General features: G+C 41.6%; 1 protein-coding gene across 5 annotated transcripts in view; it reads left to right on the plus strand.

Moving 5' to 3' along the window:
• The window catches only part of ASAP1 (ArfGAP with SH3 domain, ankyrin repeat and PH domain 1), a 141,952-nt gene that overhangs the window by 51,984 nt on the left and 63,722 nt on the right, over nt 1-26,246 (plus strand). For 3 of the 5 annotated variants that reach the window (XM_081918704.1, XM_081918700.1, XM_081918701.1), the window contains exon 3: nt 4,365-4,494. In XM_081918704.1, coding sequence (XP_081774830.1) covers nt 4,365-4,494 — 130 coding nt within the window. Of the gene's footprint in view, nt 1-2,632; nt 3,071-4,088; nt 4,228-4,364; nt 4,495-26,246 lie in introns of those variants that run through there. The other 2 variants (XM_081918702.1, XM_081918703.1) reach the window with 2 other exon arrangements.

A 26,246-nucleotide genomic window follows, 5' to 3' on the forward strand; every position in this document is an offset into this window, starting at 1 on the left:
TCCCTTAGCATCCCTTAATATGTGCATTGTTCTGTACACTTTAGGATATGCTTTCTGCACACATTGCAAAATTTGGAGAACTCTGAATTTTGAAGGTTTCAGTTTGCATATTGTTCCGAAAGGGCAAATTAGGTAGCGGGGAACCTTTAAATGTAAACTGACTTGCGTTTTTTCACCTTCCCTTTCCGCCTAAAGGTAAAGGTAAAGGGACCCCTGACCATTAGGTCCAATCGTGACCGACTCTGGGGTTGCGGTGTTCATCTCGCTTTATTGGCTGAGGGAGCCGGCGTACAGCTTCCGGGTCATGTGGCCAGCATGACTAAGCCGCTTCTGGCAAACCAGAGCAGCGCACTGAAACACCGTTTACCTTCCTGCCAGAGCGGTACCTATTTACTTGGACGTGCTTTCAAACTGCTAGGTTGGCAGGAGCAGGGACCGAGCAACGGGAGCTCACCCCGTCGCGGGGATTCAAACCGCTGACCTTCTGATCGGCAAGTCCTAGGCGCCACCCACGCCCCCCCTTTCTGCCTACTGCCTGTTAATCAGCCTAGATCCAGTATGGGGAACCTGTGGGCTGCCTGGTGTTGTTAGACTCTTGCTCCCTTCAATCCCAGCCAGCGTGGTCCTGCTGTTGTGCAGGAACATCTAGAGGGCATGCAAGGCTGTGATGCTGGAGCCATAAATGTACGTCTTGGCACCTCATCGGGCAACCAGTGGACACTTCCTTCTTTTCAAACTGGTGCAACAGCAACATTGCACCTAATGACATTGTCAGATTTTCTCAGGTTGGATTGCACAGGCTTGGTGGCATCGTAAAAAGCTTCCCAGTCAGCACTTCCCCACAGCAAAGAGCTACTGCAGCCGAGGCTTATCTTGGCTTGATTTTCTTTTTATCCAGATCCTTTAAATCCTTGTTGTTCGGCTTAGCGAGGCTGGGTGCCTTCAGACCCTGCCCCCCCCCAACAATAAGGGATTGGAACAAATCTGCAAAGCAAATGTGGGTCAACCTGCTTTAAAAAAAAGTCTGGTGTGACAAAGGAAAAGGAAATCTCTTGGCATTTCATGATATGCCAGTGGTTGCTTTGACATTGGACCGATATGGCTGTTGCACACACGAAAAGTGCGTACACAAACACTGTGAGTGCTGGTGTTTCTTTCCTGCTTTCTCTTAAAAAAATATTCAATCAAGATTAAGGCAAGGAATCAGCACGTTCACAGTCAAAGGTAGCCGCAGGTTTTGTGGCCCACAAAACAAGTCACAAGGAGATACTTCAAACAGCAACAGCAAGTTCTTACCTCCTCGTTCTAACTTCTGACCCTTACCCATGGGGGGAAAAGGGGATTCCAGGCCTCCTCCTCCCCCATTTAAGTTCCTTTACATTTAAAGCATATGCATTTAAGCATGCACCTAACGTGTGGACGGGGGTCAGGTGCATATAGTATTTTAAAGTTGCCTGCTCCCAGACGACACTGGAATTCCCTCCATGGAGATGTCAAACTGGCTCCCTCCTTGTTGTCCCTCCGTTGGCAGGTGAATACCTTCTTGTCCCAACAAGGCTTTGGGGGAACTGGGTGCTTTTAAATGAAAGGTGCCATGCTGTCTTCGATTATTATATGTACGGTTTTAACAGTATATCTGTTTAATAGATTTATATAGCAATAGATTTTAAACACGTGCCCACTCAACCGCTCCCATGGGTGGAACTGGGACTCAACCGTTTAGCGTGGAAGCAGCTACACTTTGGAACTCCCTGCCTGTTGAGGTCCATCAGGCTCCTTCGCTTCACTGTTTTCGGCACCTGCGAAAAACATCCCTGTTCTTAGGCAAGCCTACCCAGGCGCTTAGAAAGTTGGGGTCAACTTTAATCTTTTTTAATGGTTGTTGTTTTTTAAGTGTGTTTTTAAAGTACAGTTGTGAATTTTTCTCAATGTCACTGCCTTATCCATTTGTAAATGGCTTGGAGGCGATTTTTTAATCTTTTTTTTTAAAAAAACACACACCAATCAGGCGATGTATAAATTTGATAAAATATAGAGAAAGAGAGTTTTGACTACATCAAAGTTTAATTGCTTTTTCCCTATGTTTTTAGCAATTCTCATTTTTATCCGTAAGCCGCCTTGATCCCCTGTCAGGGTGGAAAGTCGGGCTAAATAAATAACTTTGTTGTTGTTGTTGTTGTTGTTATATTAGAGGCTGCCTGCGTGTCTTTGCATGGAACATTACCCTCCGCCGCAAGCTGCCTCAGCTGCGCGCGCTCACCCCACGGAAAGGCGCGTGCGTGCATGCGCGCGAAAGAGAGAGAGAGAGAGAGAGAGAGAGAGAGAGAGAGAGAGAGAGAGAGAGAGAGGAGAGCCATTGCGTACGCCTAGGCGCGTGCGCAGGCCTACTTCCTTGTTTTCCTCACGTGACAAGCCTCCTCCTGAGAGAGAGAGAGAGAGAGAGAGAGAGAGAGAGAGGCGGGTGGTTGGTGGTAGGCGGAGCAAGCGCGGGAGGCGGGAGAAGGGGGGGGAAGCAGCGTAAAGGGCGATTGGTCCGTTCGACGGGTGATTGAAAAGCGGGCTGCGGTGAGTCGGACCAGTCGGGCGAGCGGCGCGTGCCTCTTTCCCCCCTCCTTCCCTCTCTCTCACACACTCACAACCGTCAGGCGCGAGGGCGTCTGCGCGCGCACTCTCTCCCCTCCTCCTCCGTCCTTCCTTCGCACCCTCCCTCTCGCGCGCGCGCTCCCGCCCCGGGAGGAGGAGGAGGAGGGAGGAGGCGGCTGCAGGAGCCTGCGCGAGAGCGAGCTGCGCGGAGGGAGGAGGAGGAGGAGGACGCGCGTCCAGCAGGCAGGCAGGCAGTCCAGGCTGGCGGGCGGAGAGCGGCTCGGCTCCCTCCTCTCGTCTCGTCTTCCCGGGGACTTGGACCTGGACCCCCTCAGCCGCCGCCGCCGCTGCCCTCCGCCTTCCTCCTCCTCGCCGAGGCCGCCGCCGCTCCTCCGCCTCCCCGCGCCGACCCTTCCCTCCTCCTCCCGCCCCCCAACTTGGGGAGGGGGGGCTCTCCGCCGAGAAGGGAGGGGGGCCGCCTGCGCAAGTTAGTAGCCCTCTGAGGAGAAATGTGGGGGGGGGCGCTGAGGGAGGAGGAGGAGGAAGGGGGTTTTCCTCTTCTCTTTTATCATTAGTATATTTTTTGGCGGGGAATGACACCCCCACACACACTCACGCCACAAACACTCCCCCCCCCCACTTCACTCTTGTGGTTGTGGGTTTTTGTGTTTGTGCGTTAGGTTCACTGAAGGCGCTTTTCTGCCCACTTTCCATCTATTTTGGGGTGGGTGGGTTGGGGGGGGGAGGGAAATAAGACCTGGGATGAGTGAACAGCCCCCTTTTTTTCCCTGAGGGAGATGTCAAGAGGATGTCTCTATCCCACCCCACCCCCTGCACCAAAAAAGAGAGAAGATAATATGAATAGGGACTTGGGGAGTTAAGCTTTCCTGGGGTGGGTGGTGGTTGCTTTTTTTTAATGGGGGGGACTGTGGTTTCCCTCCCCCCTCATCCATTCACTTTCCTGCTAGGAAAAAGAAAGATCTGGTCAGGAATTTCGCTTTCTGAAAGGCAATAAGGAGGAGAGAGGGTGTTACAACAGAGATGGCTCGGATGCTGTGGTTCAAAAGGCTCAAAAGGCTCTCTGAGGTTCCAGAAGATGCACCCTCTTATTTATTTATTTTTTAAAAATAAGGAATGAGCAAAACAGTTGAAGAAGATCCCTTATGAAGTGTAACAAGAGTACGCCGGTGTTTGCAGCTTGGAAGCCCACTCTTTTGGGATCTGGTGTGGAGATGGTTGGTGGTCTAACCTTGGGATCACCAGTCTGCACCCCTCTCCTCCCTCCCCACCCCTGAGCGGGCACTAATGTAGCCTTTAGGATAATCTTGAGGATGAGTCAACTGGATACCCTGTTTTCTTAAGTGGGAGAATCGAAGGAAGACTCAAACTGTGGAGGAAAAGAAGAGGAACCAAGGAGATGGGATCTATGAGGCAGGGTTTCCCATAGAAATGCTCTGTAAGGAACTGAGGTGGAGGGACACCTATCCTTTCTTCCTTCAAAATAAGACATCTTCAAAAGAAGTGAGCCTAGTGATGATGGGGGCAGAGACAGGCATCTCCTGTCTTCCCACCCACCCCCCTCTACAAAAGCAGGCTGTGAACTCTATTCCCAAAAGGGTGCCGTGCAGTCAGAAGAGAAACTAGGTGCAGAAAGGGGTGGTGGTGCGGATTACTTACACGCCTCCCTCAGCTAAAGCTTCTTTGCCCTGTCCTGTGTTTAATGCTCAGTCTCTCCTTGTCTCTTCTTTCCTTGTCTGTGTTCATCTGTTTCTGCTGGGCAGGATCATGCCGGACCAGATCACTGTGTCGGAGTTTATTGCTGAGACCACAGAGGATTACAATTCCCCAACCACATCCAGCTTTACCACCCGGCTACAGAACTGCAGGAATACTGTCACGCTGCTGGAAGAGGTAAATAAACACTTGTCACCTTTGCTTTCTGTGTATGGTTGCATGGGGAAGCCAGTTGACATGCATACCGCCCTGCCTTCTTCATGACTATAGCGTGGATGATTGCAGACAGTGCTCATGTCTATGAATTCCAAGGGTTTCGGTGTTAAATGAGGTTGAATATTGTCTCTTCTGTGTCTTGTTATCCTGTGTTGCTTTCCTGATGTCAGTAGTGTTGACTGCAGCAGGATTGTTTGATGACATGATTTATGCAGAGCAAACGGTTAGACAGAATGAATGAAGCTTGATGTGTCTTTGGCACAGATGAAGCAATGGATAATTGGTGGCAAGGACAAGCTGTAGAGGAGATCTCTTTGAAATGGGAGATTGGTGACAAACATTTTGGGCTATGTTGTTGAAAGGGGAGGAATGCAATGCAAAGCAAAATGATGCAGTGATGCCGTCTCTTGGATGGTAGAGCAGCTCTGCACAGCCTGATTCATGTCACTCATCTCAATATTAGCAGTTGCATGTCATTTTCTGTCTAAATCAGGCAACATACCTATACAGTTCCTAATATTTTTGAATATCGTACTTGATGTGGGATGCGTTGCTATTTAAAAATCTTACATTGAATTTTGTTTGCGTGGTGATTAAAAAGCTTGTGGAGATCACAGCAAGGTTAAAATTTGATTTTCCTATCATGGTCCACATGGCTTCTTAAACTAAGTCTTGAGTTTCCAGTTACTTTATTTTTCAAAGGGTGTTGTTCATATTATAATGGTTTTATGCATATTGTAACAGGCAAGATAAACTAGCTTTATTGAAATTGCAGAAGAGCTTTCTTTCACACATGCACAATAAAATTGTACTGATCAAGTTTGTGCTCTGGGGGACCCAAAATGCCATTCCAAAAGATTAGTTATAATTACTTCCTTGTTGAAAGTAATCTTGTATATTAACAGCCTGAGTGCTACTAAGTAATTGGATAATAGAATTGGAGGATAAGACCAGTTGTTTGTGAATATCTTGTTTTTGAAGTGACATTGATTCAAGCTTGCAGATTTGCCACACCGTTGGTTTGTAGTTGCCCCTGCAAGAGTACTCGCAAGTAAAATTTCTCCCAGTGCTGTATGTAGTTAGTCAAACATTGCTGTCAGCTGTTCATGTGACTTCAGAGAGCACTGAGATGGGATGCTACTGCATCTGGTTGTGGAAACAATGGTGACCTCTTCTGTCTAAAGTGTTGTTGGCCCTTGGAGGAAGTTAGAAAGCTATCTATAAGCTCATATGGCAGTGCCTAGTGCTAGGCAGTTTAGGACTGTCTGCTTTCATATCAGACTGTGTGCCTATACTTCAGGCTTTCTTGTTCTTTAAAGAGTTGATAAACATATAGACAAAAGGAAGTCAGAGTTTTGCTTGCAGCCTGACAATCACTGCTGGTATCTCCCTCTGGCTTTCAGATCCAAGAAAGGGACAGGGAAATGTGGTATGTACAACACACAAATAAGCACAAAAAATATATTTTCAGGGTCCAGGTGAAGAGATGGGAGGGATCTTGATAACTGAGTGCTGTGCTGAGCAGTCACTAATTTCACTCTGGTGTTCATTTTGAACAGACATTTAACTTTGAAATACTAGTACTGGAGCTTCTAAAACAACATGTTGGTAAAATACAGTCTCTCTGTGTTATATGTAGTCTGACTGCATAAACTGGTAATCCGTTGAAAACTTGTGTTCAATTTAAGTTTTTCCTAGGCCATTATGCTGAGTGGAGGAAGCAGGCTACTAACTTGTGTCAGAATGTGGTTCAAAAATATGTATTTTTTTCAGTGCTGCAGTCCTTAACACACTTAGCGAGGAACAAGTTGGGTCCACTATGCCCAGCATGTATTCAGATGTTGGAGAATTTTCAAAAGAATGAATCCAGGGAAGTGTTTTTAGTGGGGAAACTGCTGCAAGTGAGAATGTTCAAAAAGGCTGTTAATCCACAGTAGGAGGACTAGGCCAGTAGGGATCAGCCTGTTTTTGTTCGGTACTCTTCCAAAAGTAATTTAATCCCTTTCCTTTCTTTAGTAAGTCATTGAATCAGTGAGAATGTGACAAAATATCATTTTTATTTTGTTTCCACATTCCTTTATTCTAGCCAACAAGACATCACAGAGATGAATTCCTCATTTTCATGTCATAACAAATGGAACAAATTCATGAGGGGGAAAGGAAGTGATGGAATTCATTGGCTTTATTGATTATAGTTTCCTCCTCTTTTTCCAAGTAGCAAGCCAGATTGCTGATTATTCAGGCTTTATGCTCACTTCCTTATGACTTTATATAATGCATCTTGCCTTGCTGGAGGAAGCAATCCTTGGAATGGTCTTTTAAAGACTGTATTCAGTGAAAAGGCTGGACAATATATTTCTATCAAATGGCTGCAGCAGTCAAAATCCCCCCTGGCAGGTTTTTAGAAGGGAGTTTGTTAATAAAGTACTAGCATCTTTCAGAAAAGAAACATCAGAGATCGAGTTCCTGAAGAGCTCTTGTATAGCCAACTGGAAGCATACTTGAAAAAGCCTGTATCCAGTGTTCAGTCTTTTTATAAAGCGGAAAGAAAGTAACACACAATTGGGTCAGGAAAAGGTCAAATTTGTAGAATAATCAGAGGTATTTTTTTGTCATTGCTCATATCATCAACTTTTTATTTTATGGAATGCTGATGAGCTGTGAATGCTCATGGGTGTAGCATAAAGTAAATACAGTATAAAATAGTAAAGGGAGGTAATTTTGCAAACGTGTCTACCTTCTGCTTATCAAAGAGGAAGAACAGCCATTAACCGGTATTCTGTTGCACTGTTGGAGTATCAAATACCTGCTCCAGAAGGAATGGAGAACCTCAGCCTTGGGGACCAATGAGCCCTCGGAACATCTCTGTCTACCCCTTGGAACTCTCTCTGAGCCATACCTCTCACTGGCCCTGCTTTGCACCCTCTGGAATATGTCCCTGAACTGTGATAATGTTTCATGCTTGCCTGGAAGGAGGGTAGAGAGGGAAATTTGAGTGTGAACAACTTTTTTTACTGTACCAAAGGTAAAATTCCTATTTATTGCTCTGCTTATTTATTACCTCTGTCATGTGTGGCCGTTGGGCTGAAAAAGATTCCCTACCTCTGTGCTGCAGTTTTTGAATAGAAGTAATTTTAAGTCTGGATGGCAGGGAAATGTTTTATTACGTGGAAGTTTTGCCTTCAAGATTTGATCCCATCATCTTAAATAGTTAATAGAGTATAATGTTTGAACAAATGGCAGTTCTATTGGCATGACAGTGTAGTTCTGGGATGAATGTCAGCATAGACAGTTCTCAAATGAGAATCTGTATGCCGTTTCTCCAGGTTCTTCCTTGAATTACTGTGGCAGTACTGGCTGGTCGAAGGACTCCTCTGCTACTATGGATATGCAGTTAATTGTGCAAGGATTCTTAAAGTTATAAACTGATTTCCAGCAAAGTGTTTTTATAGTCTTATTTTCCCTTGATGCTCAAGCCTGGGGGTTGTCTTTCTGTGTGCACATCTGCTGCTAAAACAGACGTCCAAGGACTGCTCCTTACTAACCAGAATATATTGCACATAAGACCACTAATAGGACTATTTGGGGGAACTTTGTGTGTGTGTGTGTGTATAGGGAAAATCACCTGACTGAACTTAGATGTGGGGTATGGCAGATCCATCAGGAGTTCATTTAGAAAGGATAAAAGGAATAGCAATTTAAGTTGACTTTGGGAAAGTAACTGCGTACTATTAGCTTGGATAAAATAAAAGCCTACTCCACGCAGTATCTAATCACAGCTGTTCGGCAGTGGAACATACTCCCACAAGAAGTGATGGACTCTTTCCTTGGAGGTTTTTAAGCAGCGGTTGGATGCCTTTGTGTCATGGATGCTTTAGCTGTGATTCCTGCATTGCAGCGGGTTGGACTAGATGACCCTTGGGTCCCTTCCAACTCTAAGATTCTGTGAAAGCCTCTATGAAACATGTATTTATTCTAAGTGCACTTTCAACACATAGGGAAGTTCATACAGGAGAAGGCATTCTTTGAGAAATGAGTCCAAGCCATTTAATACTTTAAAGAGTATAATTGGAACCTTGAATTGAGCCTGGGAGCCAAGGCAGACACTACAGTTGAGCTGGGATCACTGAAATGTGCTTCCTGTAGTTAGTCAGTAGGGCTTGACAAGCATCTGCATTTTGTACCAGCTGAAGCTCCTCCAGGGGCAGCCTCATGTAGAGTTTAGGAAAATAATCCATTCCAAGGTGTGTCCCATGTATGAATGGTGGTGGACTGATCCTGATAGTTGAGGAGATGCAGTAGACAATTTATCTTTTTTAAAAAATTCTTTTTATTAATTTCAATTCATTATACAACACCAAACATTAAAACAACAAAAAAGACAAACAAAAAAGAAAAAAGAAAAGTAAAAGAAAAACATTACATAACATAAAACACCAACAAATTAAACATAATACCTAAATAACTAAATAATACAACAATAATTGACTTCCCTTCAACTCGGTTTCGGAATATGTTACAAAAGGTTTTCTATCTGCAGTTTCGTTTTCTTAAGTCTCTTTACGTCGCAGGCGTTATATCGAGCCTACTGTGATTTTTAATTTTTTTACATCTGTTTCAATATATGCAATAAATTTATTCCATTCATTGTTAAACTTTGTGCCATTTTGGTTTCTTATTTTCTGTGTCACTTTTGCCAATTCTATATATTCAAATAATATAGATTGCCAATCATTTATGGTTGTGATTTTTGATTTCTTCCAGTTTTGTGCTATTAATGTTCTAGCAGCCACTGTTGCATATTGGAAAAGTGTTTGATCTTCCTTTTTAATTTCTTCTCCAATTATCCCCAAAAGGAAGGCCTCGGGGTTTTTTGTGAAGGTATATTTAAATATTTTTTTTAGTTCATTGTAAATACTTTCCCAAAACTTTTTAATTACCTCACAGGACCACCACATGTGATAAAAATTGCCTTCCTTAATCTTACATTTCCAGTATGATTTGTCTCCGGTTTTGTACATTTTTTCTAATTTTACAGGCGTGATGTACCACCTGTACATCATTTTTTCCATGTTCTCTCTGAGTGTTATACAAGCCGAGAATTTCATGCCTTTATTCCAAAGTTTCTTCCACTTATCAAAATCTATGTTGCATCCAAAGTCCATCGCCCATTTCAGCATTACCTCCTTTATTTCTTCATCTTTGGTGTCCCATTCTAGCAACTGGCTGTACATTTTTAATAGGAGTTTTGATTTGCTTTCCAATATTTCTACCTGGAATCTAGATTTTTTTTTGTTCATCCCAACCTTTTTGTCTTCGGTCCACAAAGCGTTCATTTGATGAAATTGGATCCAGCCTGTTAGTTTATTCTTTATCTCTTCATATGACCTAATCTTCGATCCATTTTCTGTTTTTACTAACAGATCTTCATATGTCCATCTTTCTCCTTCAGTGTTTATTTATTTTTACTGTTAAGTTGTCGATTGGTGATAACCACCAAGGGGTCTTTCTTTCCAGTAATTTTTTGTTTCTCTCCCATACTTCCAACAGTGGCCCTCTAATAATATGGTTAGAAAAGCCTTTGTGGACCTTTTCTTTATTATGCCACAAATATGCGTGCCAACCAAACCTTATGTTGAAACCTTCTAAATCCAACAGGTTTGTGTTTTTTATAACAATCCACTCTTTAACCCAGCAAAGGCACGAGGCTTCATAATATAGCTTCAAATTTGGAACCGCAAATCCTCCCCTATCTCTTTGATCCGTTAATAATTTGAATCTAATTCTTGGCCTTTTTCCTTGCCAAATGAATTTAGAGAGTACTTTCTGCCAATCTTTGAATACTGAGGTTCCCCTAATTATCGGTATATTTTGAAATAAGAACAGCAATTTCGGCAATAGACTCATCTTAATTGCTGCCATCCTTCCCGACCAAGAGAGTTTTATTCTGTTCCAAGTACCCAGGTCCTTCTTTATTTCTTTCCAGGTGTTTGTGTAGTTGTCTTCCATTAGATTTATATTCTTCATGGTTAGCCAAATTCCCAGGTATTTTACTTTTTTAATTACTTTAATACCAGTCTGTAATTCAAGGTGGCTTTTTAATTCTTCTTTCATATTTTTGGTCCTCATTTTAGTTTTTGTTCTGTTTAATTTAAAGCCTGATAACTTTCCAAATTCCTCAAGCAAATCTAACACTTTACTAACACTTTTTTGTGGGTCCTCTAATGACAACATCAAATCATCAGCGTATGCTTTCAATTTATATTCTTTTACACCAATTTTTATTCCACGTATCTCTGAAGTTTTTCTTATCTTATTTGCAATAATTTCCAATACCATGATAAACAAGAGAGGTGATAGAGGGCACCCCTGTCTTGTACCCTTTGACATTTCAAAAGAATCCATCAAATTATTATTAATGATTAATGTAGCTCTTTGGTTCGAATATATTGCTTTTATTCCCTCCAGGAATGTGCCTTCTATCCCTGCAGTTTCCATACATTTTATTAAGAATTGCCAAGATACATTATCGAACGCCTTTTCGGCATCAATAAACATTAATACCGCAGGAATTTCATTTTTACACTCCAAGTATTCAATAATGTTTATTACGTGTCTTATGTTATCCTTTAGTTGCCTATTAGGTAGAAATCCGGCTTGATCCTTGTGTATAAAGTTAACTAAACACTTTTCACTGAGTGCATTTTCTGGTTGCATTTTCTAACTTATATATGCTTCTTTAATAGGTGCAAAAATACTTTAAAAAAACAACAACCTGTAGAATCTTACTAAATTTGCAAATGTCTAAGGCAAGTTGCAGGCAGTATTAATCTACCTGGGTTCTAAAGTGTATTATTTTTACCAATCAAGGAAGGTTACATGGTAATCTTTACTAAAGCTAAAATAATAGGATTATTTCTGTATTTTAAGTTCTTGCTGATTTGTTTCAGTAATATTCAACAAAGGATTTATTGATCTTCTTGTATTGCATTTTTTTTCTTGCTTAAAATATATTTTGGAATTTGATAGAGGCACACAGCCACACTCTACACATTAGTTCTCTTCTGTTCATTCATCTAGTTTAATTATTTTGCTAGAAGCCTATACCACTCAAAACATAAAATGTAATGGCCCCTTTATTTTTCACTTACCAGTAGATACAGTGGTACCTCGGGTTACATACGCTTCAGGTTACATACGCTTCAGGTTACAGACTCCGCTAACCCAGAAATAGTACCTTGGGTTAAGAACTTTGCTACAGGATGAGAACAGAAATCGTGCTCCGGCGGCAGCAGGAGGCCCCATTAGCTAAAGTGGTGCTTCAGGTTAAGAACAGTTTCAGGTTAAGAACGGACCTCCGGAATGAATTAAGTACTTAACCCGAGGTACCACTGTATACATTTATGATTTGTAAGTGTCTGTAAAGTGCACTACTGCAGTCAGTGAAATCGAATAAGAGAGTTCTAGTTAAAACAACTCTGAGCATATTGTTCTTCCTAGCAATCTATTATCAGATTATTTAATTTGACAGTTATAAAATATTCTGGCTATTGCTTCTAGGGCACACCAAAACCTAGTTAGTCCATTATTTCACAGAGTGGCCAGCCGGGTGCCTCTGGAAAGTCTGCTTATAGGTCTAAGGGCTTTAGCCCTCTTCTGCTATTGTTCCATAGCCACTCTGTTCTTCTGCCAGTCTGCTTCATCGAATGGCTGTGGGTTCCAATACAGGGAGAAATGCAGGGTTCTAATAGAGGGAGAAAAACATTTTGCTAAACCATTTTGTTGCCTGTTCTCCCAGCTGAGATATATATTTATGGAGCTATTCACAATCCCTATTAACCACCTTAAATATTTGGATGTTATCATCAAGGTTGAGCACCTCACTTTTCATGCCTAACTGTACATTAATTAAGAACAAACTAAACAGCACTGGTCCCAGTACAACTAATTGGTGGGCTCCACTGATCCTATCTGTGCCAAGTGTTGTTCCGTCAGCACAACATCCAAAGGATAATATATAGTTTATATGTGTAAGATCTTCAGCATGTTTTAAAGCACAAAGGCAGGAATATTGCTTATTTGTGTCTTCTATAATAGCCGAGGGCATAACATTTAAGAGTTTTGGTAAAGGAAAATCCTATCTCTGAATTTCTGCATGTCCTTTAAGCAGCAAGGTGGGTCAAAAGAATGCAAAGGGGACATTTCCTACACAACAGCTGACTTTTAGAAACTGATATAGGGAGCAATGCATGTGAAGCTGCTATAAAGCAACCTGGTGTAAAGTTACACCAGATGCAAACTCTGTTCTGCAGCAAGGCTACTGCTCTGCTGAAGCCTAACAGAAGGAAAACAAGCCTGTAAAATAGTATTCTATGCCGGGTTGCCAGGTCTCATGACGAAGCTGAATGGACTTGGGATCTAGCCAAGTCCCCCTCTCTGATCTCGCACCTGCTGCCGCTGCCACCCCTTTAAGGGAGCATACACCAGCCTCTGTTCAGCCAGGATAAGCAAGATAGTGTATGCTGGTGTATCTTTGGCTAAGCCAAGGCTGGGGACTTAACATTGGCTGAGCCACAGAACTTTCAGCTGAATTGGGAGTTCTGCTGCATTCTTACCTTTGTAGAAGCTGTGTTGGGTCATCTTCAGCTAGGCTTGTTCATCCATATGTATCATAACTTTGTATTTAATAACACTTTCCACCAATTAGCCAGGAAGTGACATTAAGCTAACTGGCTTGTATTTCTCTGGATCGCTTGTTAAATTGGCTGCTTTCCAGTTCCTTGGAGACTGATGTTAGAAGATCAGTAATTTCATATTTCAGTTCTTTAAACTCTTGGGTGGATACCATCTGGCTCTAGTGACTTGTTAACTGTCATTTTGTTGATAGGTCCTGGGATTTCCAATCTCTGTCACCACAATTTGTCTCAGTTGTTCAGAATTTGTTCTTCAATATGTCCTGTTGGGCACAGGTATAAAGTATATGTGTAGAATTATATATATTACCTTTCTCTATAACACCGTGCAGGTAGGTCAGTCCTTCTGTTCAGTAGAGAGAGCTCAGGGTGGCTTTCCTTAAAAGATTTTCATCACAGTAGAGTTAAGGCCAGAAACATAGGTTTAAATATTCACCATGTTCTGCAGCAAACCGCTGGCATGAACTTAATACAGTATGCAGTGTGGAGTGCTGAGGGAGTAGGATACACAGATGCAAGCTCTTAGTTACAATTTCATCTAATGACATGAGTAAAAAAAGGTGCCAAAAGTTGCGGGGCTATGCCGTGTTAATGGAGTGGTCCTGTGTCTCTTTTCTTTGATTCAGCTGGGTAGAGCAGCTGTTGCCAGGTTGATGAATGGAGGTGCTTGGCTTCTTGACAGAGCTGTTGCTGGATGTATTTAAAAAATAGTTACGTTAAGAGGAAGATCAACTTTTGGAACAACAGTGTTAAGCCAATATAATGTAGTGGTATAAGGGCTAAGGCCTGGGAGGTTGGGGTTCAATCTCCACACAGCTATGAAGCTCACCTTGGGCCGGTCACTTTCTGTTAGCCTAACCCTAACCTATGGTACGGGGTTGTTGTGAGGATAAGTAGGGGAGAAGGAGAACTATGTCTACCATCTTGAGCTTGTGAAAAGATAGGTGAGATGTAAATGTAATAGGTTTATAACAAAACATGGTTTACCAAACCTTATACCACAATTTAAAGCAGTGTTTCCCAAACGTTTTTGGGCAACGGCACACCTGTTTACTGAAAAAAAATCTCGCGGCACACCACCATTAAAGCCCCGCCCCGTGACGTCAGCGCGCAGCGTCACGCCGGGAGGGACGCACAAAAGTGAAAGTTTTTTCCCTCCCCCTTGCTGGGGAACCTCCAAGCTTTGGGGGTGGGAGGAGGCAGCAGAGCGAGGGACTGAGGGACGGCGGCAACTGAGGCGGCGGCGGCTGAGGCAGAGCTGGGAAGGGGGTTTCCAGGGGACACGGCAGCTCCTCGAAAGGCTTCTCTCAGCTGCGCTCAATCCGCCTCGGAGAGGATTTCCCCTCCGGTCCCATGCGTTCGTTCGGGGCATCGCTCCGGCTGCTCCCTCTCCCGCCGCGCAGGAGCGATGCCTCTCTCTGGCTCTCCCTCCGCGCAGGCTGAGGGAGGGAGGGAGGGGCGCGTGTGACCCGTCTCTGCTGGGAGACCAAACCCAGCGAGGCAGAGTCGCGCGGAGGCGCCCAGGCAGCGCTGCCGGCTGCGAGGAGGAGCGCCAGGCAGCAGCAGGAGGCGCGGCCTCTCCTCGCCGCCGCCGCCCCGCCTCTCGCCGCCCGACTCGCCCGCCTCCCTCCAGGCATCTCGCGGCACACGAGGCAACGTCTCACGGCACACTCGTGTGCCGCGGAACACCGGTTGGGAAACACTGATTTAAAGTACATTTGAATGTATATTAACTTGCAGTCCATTGGAGTTCATTAAAATACAGTGAATTTAGAACAAAAACTGTTGTGATGCAGTATGTGTGGGGTTGCCCTTGAAGAGAGTCTGGAAACTCTTACTGGCCCAAAATGTCATTGTCATGGTTGACAGGAGCTGGCAAAACTCCAGTTTTGCACTATCTCCTTTGGTTGTCTTTCTGGGCCCAGTTTAATGAAGTGTGTGTTCTTAACTTTTAAGCTTCCAGTGGCCTGAGGCCTTGGGGGCTTGAAAATCGCATTCTCCTCTGTGTTCTCTCCTGTAGGCATTGTTCAGTATCTGCCACCCTGCTCCATGTTCCCTTGCTTGCTGGAGCTCAGCCGCTGGCAGCAAGAAATGGAGTTGTTTCAGTCTTCCCATAGGGGCCTAAGAAAATGTGGAAATTTCAGAAGGCTTTTGGTGGTGGATAAGTGTTGATTCAGATTTTTGCTGGTTTCTTGTTTTGTCTTTCATCTGCTCTGGACATGGTTTATTGCTCTTATGTTTGGATTTTTTTTGGAATGTTTCAGTTATATGATTAGTTGCCTTTTGTTTCCTACAAAAGAAAAGTGGGGTTATTAACTCAAGTATATTTTAGAACCGAGCCGTTGATTAGTAAATATATTGAGGGCTACAGTTAAGAAGAAAATGCTTATAGGGATAAAAATATTTTCAAAATCGTTTATTGAGCATTTGACAGCATTCATTTCATGGTATTCAATTTAAAGTTTTTCATTTTGCTTCTGTGGATTACCTAGTGCCAACTGAAAAGTGAAAGAAAGGGGAAGAGTTAAACTGCTTATGCATGCTTGAGAATTCAGTGTCAATATAATGCCTCCCCAAACTTACTTTGTATTTATGATACAACAATATCTGCATTCCATATTCTAATATAGGGAAGCATTTTTCTTTGTTTGACTGCATGCAAGCTGTTGAGTCAAAATTGGGATCCCCCCCCCCCACTCCTTCCTTGCTCAGTGGGCTGTCAGGAAAGGAGATTACTCTCACCAGATACTTAAACTGATTGGTGGCAGAAGGCGTTTGTCATTGGAGATTGCTGCTCCCTCCATTGATCCATCTATGTTGGCTGCCCCTCCTGCCCCCACACCTGCAAGACATTAAGCCGAGGGCAACATGTAACCCACCCCATTCTAAAAAGTGACATCTTCTGCAATCATAGCAATAAAATAAACACTCAGTAGTGAGTTGAATGAATATTTTTATGGCGATGAACAAGGTTGTTAGATTTAAAAGTAATGCATTCTCTATGTACTAGAATGTAAGATTAATTCAATACCACAGGAGTGCTTCAGCACAAGTTACTCTTAGGTGTAATTAATGCTTTTGAATAAATATCAGTAGTAAGTGTCATTATGTTGTATGCATTGAAACTAAATGCAGAATAAGAATATGAACATCAATACTTCATAAATTTAGTGATTTTTTTTCAGGCGGCTTCCACCCTGCTAATGGATGTGTTAATGTTGGAGACCTATTGTGCAGTAAAGTAAAGGTAAAGGACCCCTGGATGATTAAGTCCAGTCAAAGGCAACTATGGGGTGCAGTACTCGTCTTGCTTCAGGCCAAGGGAGCCAGTGTTTGTCCACAGACCGCTTTCTGAGTCATGTGTCCAGCATGACTAAACCGCTTCTGGCGCAACGGAACACTGTGACAGAAGCCAGAGTGCACAGAAATGCCGTTTACCTTCCTGCCACAGCGGTACCTATTTATCTACTTGTACTGGTATGCTTTCAAACTGCTAGGTTGGCAGAAGCTGCGACAGAGCAATGGGAGCTCACCCCATCGTGCGGATTCGAACTGTTGACCTTCTAATCAGCAAGCTTCCATTGTTAGTGAATCTGAGTGAATAGCAAAACTGACACAATTTGACTGGGATAAAGCAGTAAAACAAAAGCCTGCCTGTAATTAGAGATGGACTGAGCAGCCAAATTTATCCCTGTTTAAATTTGGTAGTGCTCAGTCATAGGCCCATCACATATTGTGTGGACTTTTTCGAAAGAACGCTCCCTCTCCAAACCTGCATTTAAATTGTGCCCATTTTGTATGTAAAATACAAACAAACAAAAAATTTGTGAATGTTTACATAATCCTTTTTTTTTTTTTAATGTACATTTTTCCGCACTGTGAGAATGTATCACAGAATCTAGATAAGCATGTAATCCGATTGGGAGTGGTGTTCTAGTCTGCAGGCAAGTTCAGCAGCATTAGATTGGGTCAGTCTTCTGAAAAAAGCAGGCTAAATGAATTCCTCTTCCATTTGAATCTGTAATCTGTGTTGTGAAAGTGGACCGTCTTCTGGTGTCATTTGTAAGAGATGCTGGCAGAATAAAGGTATTAGAAGCCTGTCCCAGGTCCTCAGATGTTCCAACTGCCACTCTGCTGATTAATTATGCTATGGTCTTGGAAACAAGATAGAGAATCCAACAAGGATGGATTTCCAGCACTGCTGCTGTACATTGATTTTGAGGATCATTCTGGATTAAGATTCTCTTTGATTTTTGCTTCTTACAATAATCTAGTTTATGTTTGACTCCTCATAGTAATTCCATGATGGTTATGTAGCACAGTGCATGTTGCATTATTTCACAGATGGAAACTCCACATTGATCTTACTCAAGAATAATAGCATTCGTGATTATTCAGTGACTATAGTGCTATTCCTGTAGATAGAGCTTGCTTTATAGCAGACCCATAGTAGAAATGGCTATTTTCATACGGAAGAATCACTGAGCCTTAAATACAACTTATTACGTTCAGTTACTTATTTTTCTGATTATAACTTCTTGTTTTAAAAACCAATATCCAGAAAATTGTATTTTGGGAATAAGTTTGATGTGAGGTGTGTTTTTTTTATAAGTCTGGAGATGTAGAAGAGAAAGTAAGCAACACCTGAATATATCTCTTCCAATATCGCTTTCCAGCCCAAACATTAGTTTCCATCTGGTTGAGCCAGTGATTTGAGGTAAGAGGAACATAAAGAAACAGAGTAGTGCATGAATTGCATGAAACTCAGCTAGAGTTTGCATCTTCTACTACTGTACTCTCCCAGTAGCAGCCTTTCATTATTCCACCGCTTGTGGTCAAGTATAAGCTGAACAGTCAGCTACTGTTGGAGAGGGAAAAGACCTTGTTTCAAAACGAAGTTGAGTTTAACTGCACTTTTAAAGGAAAGTGATTCATAAGGGCAACAAATAGATAGAAGGGGGAAATGCTAAGTCATGCTATAGTTAAAAATACTTACTTATCAAACCTTTATTAGGCATTATGCGAATAAAACCGTAAAAGAGAAAATAACATATAAAGGCCTTGAAATATATATAAAAGGGCAGCAGTTGGCTACATACATATATATATATATACATATAGAGTCAATGGTTTTCTTTGTTAACCTGCTCCTTGGAGGACTGCTACCAAAAACTCGGCTACCCCCGCCGTTACCCTTTGGTCAACGTCGGATAGGTAGAGTCCCACACATTCACCTTGCTGGGGTTCCAGACCACCCGAGAGAGGGGACAGCACGCGTTGACGGAGCGTACTGTACAATGGGCAATGAAAGAGAATATGCTCTACAGTGTCCGGGACATTCATAGAACATCTGCAGAATCTCTTGTTTCTAGGAATATTTTGATATCTTCCCCTGACAAATGCTGAGGGAAAAACATTCAAACGGGCCAGCATAAAAGCCCTACGTTGGGCTGGGATTATTAATTTAGTGACGTAATTGGCTCTGCTATCTAAGATGTTTAAATCATAGAATATGGGGGAGCAAATTTTATTTACAGCTGCCATAATATTTTGTCTCTCGACATCCTTTAGTCTAGTTAGGATATTATGGAAAATGTATTGCTCATTAGAATTGTACAGGGGCTCCAGCTCGATGCCTAAAGATTCAATCTTTTTTTCGAGGTGCTGATACCATCTTGATTTATAGGAGTCATTGAGCAAATCGGCGAGCAGACTTGATGGAGGGCAGCGAAAATGGCAGCGTAACCAGTACTTTATTGAGGTGGACCATGCCCAGTATTCCATTGTGTGTATGCCTATTTCTGCACACATTGTTTCGTATTTGATCGTAGCTGGGAGTCCAAGAATACGTCTCAGAAAGCTGGAGTGAATCTTTTTTAAATCACTGTTATATGCTTGGACCCATAGCGGGATTCCATAGAATATCTGGGATTGCACTTTTGTTTGGAATATCTGATTGGCCGCAGGAATAAATTGATTACCTTTCTGATAGTAAAAACGGGCAACTGCTGATGAGGTGCACTTTGCCTGTTTTATGGCGTTTGTGCGATGGGTTGCCCACCCTAAATTGCTCTGGAATAAGATTCCCAGATACCTATAGATTTTCACTTGTTGGATTTCTTGCCCTCTTATTTTCCATTTCTCTAATTTCCAACCATTCGAGAAGACCAAAATTTTTGTCTTCTCATAATTTATAGAGAGTTTGTTGCATTCGCAGTAAAGGATCAGTGAAGATATAAGACGTTTCAGACCCAAGCTCGTTAATGATAGTAGGACAGCATCATCTGCGTATAATAAGAGAGGAACTGGTTTCTGATTAAGTTTAGGGGCATGTGATTCTATTTTTTGAAGGTTATCTGGCAAATCTGATAGAAGTAAATTAAATAGAAAGGGGGCAAGGATACACCCTTGTTTTACCCCTTTCGAGTTAGGGATGTCTGATGAAAGGTGACCTTTGGTGTTAAGTTTGACTTGGCAGGTATTGGAAGAGTGTAGATTTTGCATTAGGATCAATAGGCGCTGATCAATTTTTAATTCTGCGAGTTTCCTCCACAACTTTGGGCGGTCAATTGAGTCGAATGCACCACGAAAATCTACAAAAGCAGCATATATCTTAGATTGCCTTTGGAATCTGTATTTTTCAACCAAGTGCATAAGTACAAGACAGTGGTAGTTAAAAATAAATCCCAGAGGGTGCTTGAACTTCCATTTTCAAGTTGAATACATTGCCACATGCCAAGTAATCCGTTTCACTAAAGTACAAACCCCAGATGACCTTTTTTGAGAACAACTCCTGTTTTCACCCACGCCACCCACATCTGGAATTTTACTGTCCTTTTGAGTCTGGGTTCCACCCAAACTGCTTTAGTAAGCTTTCCCACGCTAAACTTGCAATCTTACACACACTTACCTGGGACTGTATTGAGTAAATTTACTTAAGATCAGGCTGTATAGTTCTTTTAAGAACATTGAAGGTAATGTCATGAATGGATCATGATTATTTATTTATTTTGGTCCTGGTGTTACTTCTGGTCAAACAAATATTGTAAAAACCCATTAATTGGAGACAAAAATAATTTGAGTCTACATTTCAAGAGGGATTATGCTTGCATCATACTACACAACAGTTGCGGTTCTGAGGGGGAAGACTCATCTTTCTCCATGTTGCCTGTCTTTTTAGGCTGATGTAGACTTAATGTGGTATATCTCTTAAAAATGGTTATGGGGTTATGGAATCATGTGCACATTTACCAATTGCTTCTCTGTTAAGCATGGACTCCTACTACTACCAGACTTTACAGCTATTACACAACCAGCACTAACTAATGTTTATCGTAACCAGCATTTGAAACTTGGGGTGCTGTCTTCAGTTTTAAATAGGTACAGCTAGTGGGTGAAGACTTCATAGCTTTATTTTGTTTATTAGTCTCTGCCTTGTTTTGAATGTTTTGTGCTTTGTATACAAGCATGCTCCTCCCTTCCCTTCATCAGTGTGACCACAAGAAGGAAATTGGGCCTTCTTTTTCTTTCTGCAAGGAGAAAAGAAGGAAATTGGTCTTCTTTTTCTACCTGCAACGAAGCATCTATTAATATTTTCAACTGACAGATAGTTTTGTTTAAACAAGAACTAATGGTGGTTGGTTTACGTTATGGTTTGTCCAAGTAAAAAACAACATTCTGGCTTGTTTGGGCAAGTGCAAACTAATCAGAGTTTGCAATTTCATCCAAAGTGGGACAAACTTCATTTGAAAACGAAAGCAAATGCTTCCATTCTCCTTGCAAGCACACTGGAGGAGGAGGAGGAGAGAAGGCTCCTCATAAATGTTGATGCTAAAATATTTTGTTTTAACACAAATATCTTAAGATTTTGTTAAAGAAGTTCATGTGCAAAGTTTGTCAAGCAAAAATAAGTGTGTTAATCATAATAGCAGTGCTAATGCATTTACTAGGTTGCTAAATAAGCAATACTCTTACCTCATATTGGAAAAGTTGTGAATTTTTCAACATTTGAAATTACTTGAGATTACTACTACTGGACCCAGGAGTGCAGTCTGTGAGTTTGCTGAGCAGATTTTTCCTATGCATTTTGCTTGGCTCAGAATCTTCCAATCCAATATCGAGTGAAATAAACCGATGAATGTTTTAACAATATAAGTGTACAATGAAGAAATAAACTAACTCATAAATAAATTGAGAAGCTTGTTTTGGTATAGGCAGCTGGCAGTGGGGGTGCAACATTGCAGGGAGTTGGACTAAATGATCCTTGTAGTCTATTCCAACTGTATGATTCTAGGAACATAGCTATTGTGGTTGGTATTCATTGATAGCCTTATTCATAAGGACTGTTGCTGCCATATGATTCCAAAGTAGCAAGTATGGACAGTTTATTTCACCTTTTCCCCTGTTATTTCAACTTAATGGTAATAACTTCACAGTAACTGTGGCCCACACAAACGAGGTTAATGAGTGAAGAAAGAAGAGCAGGGAAGACTTGGGCAGCCCACAATATTTCCACATACACCCTCACATCTCTAAGTTCCTGCTTCTCTCTAATGAGGCAGCAAGTGGCTTGAGCCCCACCATGCACAGAGCTTATACTTGGCATGAATGGCTAGTATAAGCAGATGCATAAGCAGATCGTGAGTCACTGCCCTAGGGGAGTAGCAGAAAGTCCAGAATTAATATGCCTGTGGTCTGTTGTGGTGCTATGCACATGAAACAATAGCTGCTGTACCTGCATCAGTGTGCAATAAGAATAATTGCATTAAAAAACATAAGTGGACCTATAACTGGTATATTATTCTTAATTTTTGAATTGCATTGACGTTTTAATGAAATGTGATGCTGTATATTTGAATTGTCAAGATTAATATATGCTAATGTCGGCATGATTTAATAGAGAATAACCTGATTTTAGATTTTCAAATAGGCATTTAAAGAGAATTAAGAGAAGCACTCAGTTGCCCTTTAAAACTTGATAATTCCTTTTGTAACAGGTAGCAATAAGTTTTCCTTCTTTTTCTTCACAATTGCAAAGAAAATGATTCATTTAGTTCTGTGATTATCGAAAATCCATAGGCAAAATACAGCTGAAAGCATTTTCACGTGTTTGGGGGTGGGAGTCGGGGAGTAATCTACTACTTTTGGTGTAATGTTACATGCTTTCTTAAACTGTTAGGTACTATTCCTTAGCTGCAGACACACTTCTTTGCTTTTTGGCTAAAAGTTTTATACTTCAAATTCTGCATATTCCATATCATCTTGAATTTGAAGCCTGCTACAGTGGCCATGTACTAACGTCATGTTGACCATAGCCATAGTTAGGAAAATCAGCCTGTGAATGGACTGTGAGCTGGTGTATGCAGCTCATGTCGTTCCTGTTTAATTTCTCCTCTGCTAGAGTAGGGAGGCAAGCGGTGAAGTGGCTGGCTAAGTGTTGCATGTGAACCACTGCTTGTGCTCCCCCCCACCAACCACACCGTGAGAGGTAAGCAGAGAACAAACTTTAGCTGCTCTGCGCTAGGTAGCTGATGTTTAGAAATACGTATTAAACCAGGGTTTAGTAATTTCTATGTGAGCAGTGCAAAACCTTAGCCCTGAGATAAAAGGGGAGGATTAATTCCACTTGCTGCTTCTATCTGGCCATTAACTCAATCTTCTTATTCTCTTTGGCTCTATTCTGTGTTCAGTTTGCTAGATAAGGTTGTAACTAAGAAAAGTGATGCTTTGTTCTAGAGCGAAGGAAATCAGCTGTTCTTGCAGAGACAGCGGTAATCATGTATTTAAAATCAGTGGTTTGGGGAAAATAAAACTTTTAATTACTAAGTACTCTGCTATTACAGAAAATGTGATTGATGCAAGTTAAAGGGAGACTAATCCATCAAATGTTTGCATAGGATTTTTATTTGCAAATATAACACAGAAAGTGGGGGGGGGGGGTAACCCACATCCCAAGCTGACATTAACAATAAAAAATTTATTTCAGTAATAAGATAAGCAGTCCATATTTCCAAATAGGTATCTAAACGAGATTGCTGTTTATAAGTCATGTGTACAAATGTAGAAAGGGCAGTGAGAACTTCAGACCACTGGGTACTAGATGGTGAATGTTTTTTCATTCCAGCCTTGCAATATCTTCTTCTTTAGCGATCACTTGCAGCCGAGTAAGATTGTCTTCCATAAACACGGTTTTAACAATGAGTCCGTAAGTGATTGTGGAGGCTAATTCTGGATCCAAACATTCTTCCACAGTGGAAGGGTGGTAGTTGATCATGGTGTGGATTTGCCAAGCGTGCCTTCCTCTTAGCACGTTTCTCCCTTGCGTCCTGAGTTCAAGTGTCTTCAAAGCCCATGACACCTTTGGTAAAGGGTGTTCTCCAACTGGAACACTCGCAGGCCAGTGTTTCCCAGTTGTCAGTGTTTATACTACATTTTATTTAGATTTGCCTTGAGAGAGTCTTTAAACCTCTTTTGTTGACCACCAGCATTACACTTTCCATTTTTAAGTTGGGAATAGAGTAGTTGCTTTGGAAGACGATCATCAGGCATCTGCACAACATGACCAGTCCAACAGAGTTGATGTTGAAGAATCATTGCTTCAACGCTGGTGATCTTTGCTTCTTCCAGTACACTGATATTAGTTCGCCTGTCTTCCCAAGTGATGTGCACAATTTTTTGGAGACACTGTAGATGGAATATTTCGAGGAGTTAGAGATGGCGTTTATAAGTGCTCCATGTTTCACAAGCATATAGTAAGGTTGATAGTACAATAGCTTTGTAAACAAGCATTTTGGTTTTCCTGCAAATGCCCCATTCCTCGAACACTCTGCGCTTCAATTGGGAGAAAGCCGCACTTGCAGAGCTCAGGCGATGCTGGATTTTGGCATCAATGTTGGGCCTTGTGTAAAGATAACTGCAACAAGACAAGATCTTAAGGGGATTGAATATAGCCAGAATCTTCCTGCCATTGTGTTTTCGGGGTCTGCTTCAGAAATTACTAGTACTTGGACTAGATCAATAGTACTCTTGCTATAGCTACTTTGCCAGCTGCTAGTAAGTACTTTTAGAAATAGATTATAGTTTGTTCTCTTTCTGTCTTTGCTGCATACATATGTATATGTACTGATAGACAGGAGAGAGTATATCACTCATTTCTGCTTCATATTTTGCTGAGGTACTTGTGAGTTTGAGATGTAGAGATTGTCACCTGAGCGCCTGATGTCATTTGACACACATATATTGGCTTGTATTCAGTGTTAGTCATTCTCGGAATAAATCCATACATATTAATGGACATGACCAACTTTGGTCCATTAGATTTAATATGTCTACTCTGAGTAAAATATAGGTGGATACAGCGCAATCTCTATGCCACTTCTGCATTATTCATCCGTAATCCTCTTCCATCACAGTTCTGTATTTTTCATGTGGATTAAAAAAAGAAGGAAAGAAAATTTGTATTTATATACATACTTTAATATTTGTTTTATAATGCATTTCCACTCAAAATAAGCATTGAAAAAGTATTTATGCAGTTCCTGAGCTAAGAACTGTCAGAACATTTGAGAAGTGTAAGAGCTGGTGGATGGATACACACATTGGTTAGAAGGGGCAGATCAGGTCAGCTTTTTATCAGAATTCACAAATATCAAATTCCTCAAACATCCCTAGCCTACTTTAGTCACACAGTACAATCTGTGCTAACCCTTATAACGATGTATAATGGGATTATCTTTCACAGGAATGGTATCTCCTTATGTGGTGAACAGGAAAAAATGATTTGCTGTATACCAGCTGAGACACAACTCTCTATAAAAAGGAAAACGTGGTTCAAAAAGAAATCAAAGCTTCCTTCTGGGTCCTGGAAATTTCCCTATGTTGTCAGTTTAACAAACCTCATTGCTAAATCAGTTGTTTCAGGCATCTTGTAGAGCCATCTTTTTTTTACCCAGGCTCTCCCTGACCCATAAAGTCAGGCTCTATTTTTATTTGTTTGAATGCCTGTTTTTTATGTACTTTTAGACAACTTGTTTTTACATTATTATTTAAAAAAAAATAAAAATCACTAACAAGGAAAGTTTTCAGTTTTTCTTGTGGAAATGATGTATTCAGGCTTTTTTTTTTTAGTTTAGTTTATTTTTCCGCCAGTTCACAGGTTTATTGTTCTAGCTAAAGGCCATGACAATCTTGTAGCAATACTATCAATAAAATAACACAGAAATGAGAGTCAGAGTTGGTTTAAATGGTGGTATGACTGATGCTTTTAAAATGTTTTAAGGAGTGAAACCGGGTTGCATTCTAGCTCCCACTCCTTTTAACTTTTATATTGATGATTTGGTGCCAATGCAGACTCCCCCTCCCTAGTAATTAGGAACAGAAAGATTTTAATTTAGATGTACGCTGATGATTTAGTGCATCTCTCTCTTTCTCTGTTGGGCCTCAAAATCTCTTGGGAGTTTAATTTAAAATGCAATACAGTGGTACCTTGGTTTACAACCATAATCGGTTCCGGAGGTCCGGTTGTAAACCTAAACAGGTTGTAACCCAAGGCGCGCTTTGGCCAATGGGGCCTCCCCCCAAAAAATTGGTTGTAATCCAAAAAAAGGGACACACACTTCCGGGTTTGATTTGGTTGTAATCCAAAATGGTTGTAATCCAAAGCAGTTGCAAACCAAGGTACCACTGTACATTTCACTGCACAGCAGTTTCCATATTGAAAACCACATTTTGGGGTGCGTGGTGAGTGCAAAGCAAAATGCTTACAAGAACTCACAGCTCTCATCTAAGCCTCCAGAAAATCCCTACATGTTTCTCTCTCACCCCCCTCCCCCATACCAACCCAAGAATTACATAGCCACCAGAACAGGGAATGCCCAAGATCGAGTGTTGACCTTTATCAGACCAAAGGGCCCAAGCAATCTCTCTCCTCTGTCTGTATCCCTCTCTCTCTGTTGTCCCTCTCTCTCTCTCTCTCTGTTGTCCCCCTCTCTCTCTCTGTTGTCGGTATTTCAGACTTAAACT

This window comes from Podarcis melisellensis, assembly GCF_964234715.1.
Source record: "Podarcis melisellensis genome assembly, chromosome: 7".
Taxonomy (NCBI): Eukaryota; Metazoa; Chordata; class Lepidosauria; order Squamata; family Lacertidae; genus Podarcis; species Podarcis melisellensis.